Genomic DNA, 10,375 nt, shown 5'->3' on the forward strand with positions numbered 1-10,375 from the left:
AAGCGCTGTTAAACCCCACTGATTTTCATGCAAAGAACTAAAGCACAATCCTTTACCTGGGAGTAAGCTGGGTTGCCGGCAATGGGGCTTGCTTCTGAGTAAACCCTCCTAGGATCGTGATTCACCCGTTGGAAGAATTGCACTGTTGCTTCAAAGCAAAGCTATCAACTACCACCAAGCTTACTCCTGCGTAACGCACGCCTCAGAGCCATTTTTTCTAAACGAAAACCTCAGTATTCAGGTTAAATTACCATGTTGGCACTTTGCAATAAATAAGTGGGTTTTGGGTTGCAATTTGGGCACTCGGTCTTGAAAAGGTTCGCCATCGCTGATCTAATAGATGTTTACAAGCTATGGTTAGAAGGTACAGCTGACAAAGAATATGGTTGTCCATCTAATGGCTGATGTAAGGTGAGGGCTTTGCCATACTGACAGTGCCCAACTCAAAATGCTGCTTTCCTGGGTTCAGCCTGCCATGGGAATTCCTCCCACAGGATACACCATGCCCATTAAGATCAAGAATAGAAGTTCTGCTCTGTATTGTTTTACCAAAGACATCCCATCAATTAGATTTAGGAACTGGTCTTTTCCCATTGTGCCATATTTTACCGAGGATATTCACCAGATTAGACACCTTTCCGAGGGGAGACAAAGAGGACGTTGCAGAGGTTCAATAAAATAATCACTCTAAAACAGCTTCTTTAAAGAAGTAATTAAAATGATCTTATAAGCCAGCAGGGCTAAAGCAATAAGAGTACATTCATACTAAAATAAGCAGTGAACGTGAAGAACTTAAAACCCTTCATAATGATAAACTGTGGACTATTGAGTGGAAAATATCCAACAACTTTGAACTTTCCCCAGGCGATAGTTCCAGTGATGTGGATTGGCACTCATAGGTAACTGCCAAGATCAAGTTACCACCTGGGAGCACAGTATCAGTGCTCTGAAAACCAGCAGTTGAAGGGTATGAGGGCTGAGAGGCGGCTGTGGGGAAGAGGAACAGGCGATGCCATTGCTGCATGTTCTCCAAACCCATCAATGTGTCTGTCTGATGGACTCCACAGGGAGGAAAGGGGTTTTCCACCTAGGGTCTCTGTGCTGTGGCTAACAAAACCTGGAGCCAACTTCGTGCAGATAGCCTTCATGCCCTGACATGTCAATGCACCGATATTTACAGCACACTCCCTCAAAGCGAGGGAAGGCACAAGCAGGAGAAGGTCTGTTGACTGTCATTGAAGGATTATTCCACCATACAGAACAAACTCCCTTGGGTGGCTGGCTGGATACCTTGCCCAAAGAAACTTCATTGGGAAACTTGGTGGGTGGGTGGTAAAATGTATCCCTTACTTCTGTTTTACATATTGAGCTCTGGCAATTTAGCAGGATTTATTTATAGAGGACAGATTTATCGCATTGGCTGTAAACTAGACTGAGGTGGCTTCGTGCCACCAAACATGGCTTGTAAACTAGTCGTAGGTTCCTATGGCCACCATCAAGGGATGGAGGTGGGGCAGGATTGCCAGATGGAGCTTGTGAAACTCCTAAAGATCTGGGGTTGGAACATGGGGAGCACAGAGACTTCGGTGGAGTACAGTGCTAGAGAGTCCACTCTCCAAAGCATCGATTTTGTCCAGGCAATCTGATTTCAGTAGTCAAGAAATGAGAACATAAGAACATAAGAAAGAGCCTGCTGGATCAGACCAGAGTCCATCTAGTCAAGCACTCTGCTACTTGCAGTGGCCCACCAGGTGCCTTTGGGAGTTCACATGCAGGAGGTGAAAGCAATGGCCTTCTGCTGCTGCCGTTCCCGAGCACCTGGTCTGCTAAGGCATTTGCAACCTCAGATCAAGAAGGATCAAGATTGGTAGCCAGAGATCGACTTCTCCTCCATAAATCTGTCCAAGCCCCTATGAGCTGCAATTGCAGGGGATCTCCAAGTACAACCTGGAAACTGACTTCCCTACTTGTAAATACCCCAAATCATGAATGAAAATGGTAAAGGAAAACACTAACACTAATCTTGTGGCATGCAAGTGGCAGGGAAATGAGGAAGGGGTTTCTTCACAGGAAGTGACTGGAAGAAGCCATCAAAGCTGTAACATGTTCCCACACAGCATTTAATCTGTTAAGCATCTCTCTCTAGCCCTTCTCCCCCAAGCCCCAGTTTTATGGAGAGTCTGGAAATATACAGTTTATGAAGTCAATCTCCGTTTTGTGCTTTTGAATGGTTTGCGTTGTCATCCTTCAAACAAGTTCTTTTGAATAGCATGAAGTTTTGCAAAAAAATTAATAACAAGATCGCCAGAATTTCTTCAGTCCTTCAGTGAATCCAAAATGTTATAATTCCTGGCCCTTTGATTGTCACAGCATCCCTGTAAGTTTGCCCAAGCCACCTGCATCCTGCATAGACCTTACCATGAACACTTCCAAATTCCTGAACAGATCCTACGCCTAGTCAACAATATGCAAGTGGAGCCCTGAAACGGAGAGAGCCATACAAGCAATCTAGAGCAGGGCCAAAGCAGAGGATCCCATTCTCCAGAGCATCCTTACATGGGCTTAGATATGGAGCAAGAGACTGAACCCAGATTCAGCTCTGGAACACATGAAACAGGCAGAAACGAAAAGGCTCCTGAGCAGGCACAGAGCTTGTGATCCCCAGAGAGCATCCCCAGCTCCAAACTACTCGGTCAAAACGCCGTTTGAAGCAAGGCCGCCCCTTTTCCTACTGCTTTCCACCAGCCAAAACCTGCCGCACCTACTAGGCCATCCTGCCCCTTCTCTCCAAAAGCATCTTCTCTCCCCGTCCTTCCTTCTGGGAGATTTTCGGATGCCTTAGCCCGGACCGCACCTTCTCCCCAAACCTCCGGGCCCTCTCCGTCCGGCACCCCTCCCCAATTTGGCCGGGCCTCCCGGGAGGGGGCTGCGCGGGAGTTGGCGAGGGGGGCGTGACTACGCCGGGCTCGCCGTGATTTACGGCTCTGCTGAAAACGGCCGCTACCCGCTCCCCCCGTAGCAGCAGCAGAAACAGCAGCACCGCCAGCAACAAGTCAGGTAAGGCGCTGCGCTCTGCGCCACAGCCGGGACGGGGCGGCCGGAGCAGGAGGGGCGGCCCCAGGTGCGCGGGGAAGGCGAGCCGGCGGCAGCAGCAGCCAGGCGCCTGGGGGAGATCTGCCGCTCGGAGCTTGGGATCCAGCCGCCACATCCTTGCAGAACCGGCGGCCGGGGCTTGAAGCGAGCCCGGGGCGCTTGGCCAGGTTCGTTCCCCGCCTCCTCCCCACCTCTGCAAGGTGCCCCACATTGCACCGACCTTCCCGGTGCGACCCCCCCGCCCCCCGCCTCCAGATCTGCATGCAGCCGGCTGATCTCCGCTGCCTCCCCCGCCCGCATCCTTTTTGATCTTGCAGAAGCTCCAGGGGGAGGAGGGGAAGGGAAGCAGCCAGACTTTGCACAGCTTTCCTCTCCTGCGCCGCTTTCGCCCGCCCGGCTTATTTTTCACCTTGCCGCCCTTCGTTCCCTGGATGGAGCTGGCTGGTTAGCGGATGGGGGGAAGGGAGGGGAGAAGCGAGCGGATTTCCCTGCCCAACTTGCCCAAGAGAAGGCCTTGTGGTTGACCCGGATCCGTCAGCAAGGTTCAGTCGCTGACGGTTGATTGATGGAAGGAAGGAAGTACTGTTTTGAGGCTGATTTTTTCCTCCCATCATTGAAATATGCTCATTGCCCACGTTTTCCAGGCCCTTGACAAATACTGCAGTTTTTGGTATTGCCTTCAGTGATCAGCTTTCAGACTGTACTGTCTAAATTGACTGGTGGTAATATTTTGAGATGTGAACCTGAAATTTGATCGCTTGTCTGACCATTTTTAGAATTTCAGTGTGGGTCTTGCCACATTGCCCCGTGGACACTTGCGATGCATTTGCAAACATACAAACAAGCAGGCAAAACGTGCCATGGTGGAATAAAAGTACTCTGAACTCCTGTTTATGTCCCTAAGCAAAGTTGAAGTGTATACTTCACTTTCTTGTGGAAATCCATGGAACTTTAGAAGAGCTTAACTTGGGCTGGATCAGGTCCTGAATTCCCAGACATATTAGCAGCAGCAAGGCTAGGAATGTATGCCACCAAGATGGAACTGCCTCGCAAAAAATCACTAGTATTATGTAACCAGTTGTTGTGAAGGATGGGGTAAAACCCCAGGTAGCAGAGTTGCACAACTCACTGGAACGCAGTAGGAACTCACACGCACACAGTTGTGTCCTCTTGAGGTTCAGACTGACTAATAATAAAACAACTTTCCAATTTGTAAATAACACCAAAGCCTTTTGAATTACGACAAAATATTGTGCTTTATACAGAATTTTGATAATTTCCTTTATTGTATAGGAATTGTACCTATAGCTGACTTTTCTTGTTGGAAACTCTGAGCAACGGACTGGTACTACCGTGTTTCCCCAAAAATAAGACAGTGTCTTATATTAATTTTTGCTCCCAAAGATGCGCTGTGCCTTATTTTCAGGGGATGTCTTATTTTTCTGTGTTCTGTTCGTCAGGCATGCTTCCAAACAAAAACTTTGCTATGTCTTACTTTTGGAGGATGCCTTATATTTCACACTACAGCAAAACCTCTACTACGTCTTATTTTCCGGGGATGTCTTATATTCGGGGAAACAGGGTATGGCTCAGTGTGCATCTGCACAGTATTGGCATGCAGAAGGTCCCAGGCTCAATCTGCAGTTGTTTTTTTAAGGAGCGGGTATTAGGTGGTGGCCCTGACTTGGAAGGCCCAGTCTTTCAGGTCTTAGAAGCTAAGCTGGGTCAACCCTGGTTAGTATTTGGATGGGAGACCACCAAGGAAGTCCAGGGTCACTATGCTGACGTAGTCAACGGCGAACCATTTCTGTTACTCTAGTGCCTTGGAAACCCTACTGGGTTGCCATGTGGCAGCTGCAATTTGACAGCACTTTCGACTTAGGGCATGAGACCATGAACAGCTGCTGCCAGCCAGAGCGGACAACACTGACTTTGATAGACCAGTGGTCCTGACTCAGTACAAGGCAGCCTATGTGACGCTCCAAAGTATTAAAGCTGCAACTAGCTTAGCTTTAACAACATCTGTTATTGATTTATTGCTTTGGAAAACTTATATGCCAGCTCTCCTGAGGCTTGCTCTCAAAGGCAGCTCACAGAGTAAAAACAATAAAATAATAAAGATGAACATCACATAAACAACCTTAAAATAAGTCCGGGGCTTGCTAAGGGACAGCATAAAAAATCCAGCCGATTAAATCAGTATCCATAAGAGGGCCTTCAGGCCATAAAAAACAACTTTTTAAAAGATGGTTTGCTTCCGTTAAATGCCTGAATGAAGAGGAATGTTTTAACCGAGTGCCTAAAGGACAGTACAGTAGGCTCCAGGTAAGTCTTAAGGGGAAGACTTTTCAAAAGGCAAGGTACCACTACTGAAAAAAACCCTGTTTGTTGGCATCCATCTCCCCTCCGTAGGCAGGGGCACAGAAGGCAGGGATTGAGAACAGGATCTTAACTAGTAGACTGGAAAGAGCAGGCTGTGTTGTTAGAGAATGAATGAACAGCTCTACACACCTGTCAGTTGCTCTCCATTATTATTACTAAATGTACACAATATATGATGTAGCCTTATGTGAAGTTTCGCCATTGATGGATACAGCTTAGTGTTTTTTTTTTTCTTGACTACTGGTATTCCCTTTTTTTCTAGGATTTGGAAAGTAATGCAACAGAACACTTTTGAAGAAAGCAGATACCCCTGGCAGGAGTCATTTGAAAATGTTAACGTCTGCATGCCGTTTCGTTGCCCGAGATGTGGGGACCACACACGATTCCGGACCTTGTCTTCCTTGAGAGCTCACCTCGAATACAATCACAGCTACGAAGAAAGAAGCCTCCTGACGAAATGCAACCTCTTTTCCTCTTTCAAGGATGCAGACCTGATCTGTGCTTCCGAGCCCTTGACGCAAGCAGTGCTTGGGGATAGCACGAGTATTGTGAAACCAAAGCCGTCCTACTTGAACTTCTGCGACTCAACCCATGAAAACACAAACAACAGGAAGCCGTTGGAAGTGGAAGCGGAGAGACCTGCTTCTTTTGGGACAAATTACATGACGGGTGAGACCGACGAGGAGCTCCTTTCTAAGCCGGGTCTGGTGACCATAGACTCTAAAGCTTCATTTGAGGCCCATGTGAGAGAGAAGTTCAACCGAATGGTGGAAGCCGTGGATAAAACAATCGAGAAGCGGATTGACAAGCTTACCAAAGAGCTGGCCCAAAAGACTGCCGAACTCTTGGAGGTTCGAGCGGCCTTTGTGCAGCTTTCGCAGAAGAAACAGGAAGTGCAGAGGCGCGAAAGGACCCTAAACAGACAAGTGGACGTCGCAGTTGAGATGATTGCGGTGCTGAAACAGCGCCTCGTGGATTCCGAGGAAGAGCTTCACAGGAAGGAGGAGTAAGTAGAAGGATGGGGCGTGTAGCAAGGCAGTGGCATGTATCTTCCCTTAGTTCCTCCAACCTAAGGATCCTTCCTTCTTCTTCAGTGGGTCTTCCATTGGATGAAAAGCTGCTGAACTTGGAAGATGTTTCCTTAGGAGGAAGAGCCACTTAAGGTGGAGGAAATCTCCTTAGATGGAAAGGAGGCTTCCAACTCTTTTCAGTTGAATGGTAGGATATATACCATTGTGCGGTTCGCAGTAGTTTTTTTGGTATGTACAAGACAATGTGACCATCAAAATGTTCCAGATTGTGAGGCCCTTACTAGGTGTTTCAAGCGACACAGATAGCAGGACTATGGCATGCTTGAATAGGTACAGGAAGGCCTGTGTAAGACAGATGCAGACCAAACTTCTTACCTGCTTTTTAGCTTATTGGGCAAGAGGCACCCCTTGGGATATCCTTTAGCATGCACAAAAGCAATATAGTCTCGTACTTAGAATTGTGGCTGACATGCTTTCCAAAAAGCCTAGCTACCATCACTCTAAAAAGGTCTAAAGAGGGGATGTCATATTAATACAAGGGCTAGGAGGGTGTAGGGCCGTGGTGGCGAACCTTTGGCACTCCAGATGTTATGGACTACAATTCCCATCAGCCCCTGCCAGCATGGTCAATTGGCCATGCTGGCAGGGGCTGATGGGAATTGTTGTCCATTGGGGTGGGGGGGGGTGCGGGGGGGGGGGGGGGTGGCGGGGGGGGGGGGGGGGTGGTGGGGGGTGGGGGGGTTGGGGGTGGGGGGGGGTGGGGGCGGGGGGGGGTGTGCTGGGGGGGGGGGGGGTGGGGGGGGGGGGGGGTGGGGGGGGGGGGGGGTGGGGGGGGGGGGGGGTGGGGGGGGGGGGGGGTGGGGGGGGGGGGGGGTGGGGGGGGGGGGGGGTGGGGGGGGGGGGGGGTGGGGGGGGGGGGGGGTGGGGGGGGGGGGGGGTGGGGGGGGGGGGGGGTGGGGGGGGGGGGGGGTGGGGGGGGGGGGGGGTGGGGGGGGGGGGGGGTGGGGGGGGGGGGGGGTGGGGGGGGGGGGGGGTGGGGGGGGGGGGGGGTGGGGGGGGGGGGGGGTGGGGGGGGGGGGGGGTGGGGGGGGGGGGGGGTGGGGGGGGGGGGGGGTGGGGGGGGGGGGGGGTGGGGGGGGGGGGGGGTGGGGGGGGGGGGGGGTGGGGGGGGGGGGGGGTGGGGGGGGGGGGGGGTGGGGGGGGGGGGGGGTGGGGGGGGGGGGGGGTGGGGGGGGGGGGGGGTGGGGGGGGGGGGGGGTGGGGGGGGGGGGGGGTGGGGGGGGGGGGGGGTGGGGGGGGGGGGGGGTGGGGGGGGGGGGGGGTGGGGGGGGGGGGGGGTGGGGGGGGGGGGGGGTGGGGGGGGGGGGGGGTGGGGGGGGGGGGGGGTGGGGGGGGGGGGGGGTGGGGGGGGGGGGGGGTGGGGGGGGGGGGGGGTGGGGGGGGGGGGGGGTGGGGGGGGGGGGGGGTGGGGGGGGGGGGGGGTGGGGGGGGGGGGGGGTGGGGGGGGGGGGGGGTGGGGGGGGGGGGGGGTGGGGGGGGGGGGGGGTGGGGGGGGGGGGGGGTGGGGGGGGGGGGGGGTGGGGGGGGGGGGGGGTGGGGGGGGGGGGGGGTGGGGGGGGGGGGGGGTGGGGGGGGGGGGGGGTGGGGGGGGGGGGGGGTGGGGGGGGGGGGGGGTGGGGGGGGGGGGGGGTGGGGGGGGGGGGGGGTGGGGGGGGGGGGGGGTGGGGGGGGGGGGGGGTGGGGGGGGGGGGGGGTGGGGGGGGGGGGGGGTGGGGGGGGGGGGGGGTGGGGGGGGGGGGGGGTGGGGGGGGGGGGGGGTGGGGGGGGGGGGGGGTGGGGGGGGGGGGGGGTGGGGGGGGGGGGGGGTGGGGGGGGGGGGGGGTGGGGGGGGGGGGGGGTGGGGGGGGGGGGGGGTGGGGGGGGGGGGGGGTGGGGGGGGGGGGGGGTGGGGGGGGGGGGGGGTGGGGGGGGGGGGGGGTGGGGGGGGGGGGGGGTGGGGGGGGGGGGGGGTGGGGGGGGGGGGGGGTGGGGGGGGGGGGGGGTGGGGGGGGGGGGGGGTGGGGGGGGGGGGGGGTGGGGGGGGGGGGGGGTGGGGGGGGGGGGGGGTGGGGGGGGGGGGGGGTGGGGGGGGGGGGGGGTGGGGGGGGGGGGGGGTGGGGGGGGGGGGGGGTGGGGGGGGGGGGGGGTGGGGGGGGGGGGGGGTGGGGGGGGGGGGGGGTGGGGGGGGGGGGGGGTGGGGGGGGGGGGGGGTGGGGGGGGGGGGGGGTGGGGGGGGGGGGGGGTGGGGGGGGGGGGGGGTGGGGGGGGGGGGGGGTGGGGGGGGGGGGGGGTGGGGGGGGGGGGGGGTGGGGGGGGGGGGGGGTGGGGGGGGGGGGGGGTGGGGGGGGGGGGGGGTGGGGGGGGGGGGGGGTGGGGGGGGGGGGGGGTGGGGGGGGGGGGGGGTGGGGGGGGGGGGGGGTGGGGGGGGGGGGGGGTGGGGGGGGGGGGGGGTGGGGGGGGGGGGGGGTGGGGGGGGGGGGGGGTGGGGGGGGGGGGGGGTGGGGGGGGGGGGGGGTGGGGGGGGGGGGGGGTGGGGGGGGGGGGGGGTGGGGGGGGGGGGGGGTGGGGGGGGGGGGGGGTGGGGGGGGGGGGGGGTGGGGGGGGGGGGGGGTGGGGGGGGGGGGGGGTGGGGGGGGGGGGGGGTGGGGGGGGGGGGGGGTGGGGGGGGGGGGGGGTGGGGGGGGGGGGGGGTGGGGGGGGGGGGGGGTGGGGGGGGGGGGGGGTGGGGGGGGGGGGGGGTGGGGGGGGGGGGGGGTGGGGGGGGGGGGGGGTGGGGGGGGGGGGGGGTGGGGGGGGGGGGGGGTGGGGGGGGGGGGGGGTGGGGGGGGGGGGGGGTGGGGGGGGGGGGGGGTGGGGGGGGGGGGGGGTGGGGGGGGGGGGGGGTGGGGGGGGGGGGGGGTGGGGGGGGGGGGGGGTGGGGGGGGGGGGGGGTGGGGGGGGGGGGGGGTGGGGGGGGGGGGGGGTGGGGGGGGGGGGGGGTGGGGGGGGGGGGGGGTGGGGGGGGGGGGGGGTGGGGGGGGGGGGGGGTGGGGGGGGGGGGGGGTGGGGGGGGGGGGGGGTGGGGGGGGGGGGGGGTGGGGGGGGGGGGGGGTGGGGGGGGGGGGGGGTGGGGGGGGGGGGGGGTGGGGGGGGGGGGGGGTGGGGGGGGGGGGGGGTGGGGGGGGGGGGGGGTGGGGGGGGGGGGGGGTGGGGGGGGGGGGGGGTGGGGGGGGGGGGGGGTGGGGGGGGGGGGGGGTGGGGGGGGGGGGGGGTGGGGGGGGGGGGGGGTGGGGGGGGGGGGGGGTGGGGGGGGGGGGGGGTGGGGGGGGGGGGGGGTGGGGGGGGGGGGGGGTGGGGGGGGGGGGGGGTGGGGGGGGGGGGGGGTGGGGGGGGGGGGGGGTGGGGGGGGGGGGGGGTGGGGGGGGGGGGGGGTGGGGGGGGGGGGGGGTGGGGGGGGGGGGGGGTGGGGGGGGGGGGGGGTGGGGGGGGGGGGGGGTGGGGGGGGGGGGGGGTGGGGGGGGGGGGGGGTGGGGGGGGGGGGGGGTGGGGGGGGGGGGGGGTGGGGGGGGGGGGGGGTGGGGGGGGGGGGGGGTGGGGGGGGGGGGGGGTGGGGGGGGGGGGGGGTGGGGGGGGGGGGGGGTGGGGGGGGGGGGGGGTGGGGGGGGGGGGGGGTGGGGGGGGGGGGGGGTGGGGGGGGGGGGGGGTGGGGGGGGGGGGGGGTGGGGGGGGGGGGGGGTGGGGGGGGGGGGGGGTGGGGGGGGGGGGGGGTGGGGGGGGGGGGGGGTGGGGGGGGGGGGGGGTGGGGGGGGGGGGGGGTGGGGGGGGGGGGGGGTGGGGGGGGGGGGGGGTGG

The 10,375-nt window shown here is 61.9% G+C and overlaps 1 protein-coding gene across 2 annotated transcripts; it reads left to right on the forward strand.

The window, feature by feature from the left end:
* The first annotated feature begins 2,969 nt into the window (after positions 1–2,969).
* Positions 2,970–6,490, forward strand: ZNF365 (zinc finger protein 365). Of its 2 annotated transcripts, none has more exons than XM_048506408.1 (2): positions 2,970–3,057; positions 5,738–6,490. In XM_048506408.1, exon 2 carries the CDS (start codon positions 5,751–5,753, stop codon positions 6,483–6,485), a length of 735 nt encoding a protein of 244 aa, XP_048362365.1. In that variant the 5' UTR covers positions 2,970–3,057; positions 5,738–5,750; the 3' UTR covers positions 6,486–6,490. The 2 variants fall into 2 exon arrangements, with proteins under 2 accessions (XP_048362365.1, XP_048362366.1); XM_048506409.1 differs by lacking the exon at positions 2,970–3,057 and adding an exon at positions 3,115–3,260.
* The last annotated feature ends 3,885 nt before the right edge of the window (positions 6,491–10,375 follow it).

Source organism: Sphaerodactylus townsendi, linkage group LG08, assembly GCF_021028975.2.
Source record: "Sphaerodactylus townsendi isolate TG3544 linkage group LG08, MPM_Stown_v2.3, whole genome shotgun sequence".
Lineage (NCBI taxonomy): Eukaryota > Metazoa > Chordata > Lepidosauria > Squamata > Sphaerodactylidae > Sphaerodactylus > Sphaerodactylus townsendi.

Bases quoted from the DNA above. Each gene is read 5' to 3' on its own strand.
- ZNF365 (XM_048506408.1), top strand. From the start codon at position 5,751: ATGCAACAGAACACTTTTGAAGAAAGCAGATACCCCTGGCAGGAGTCA.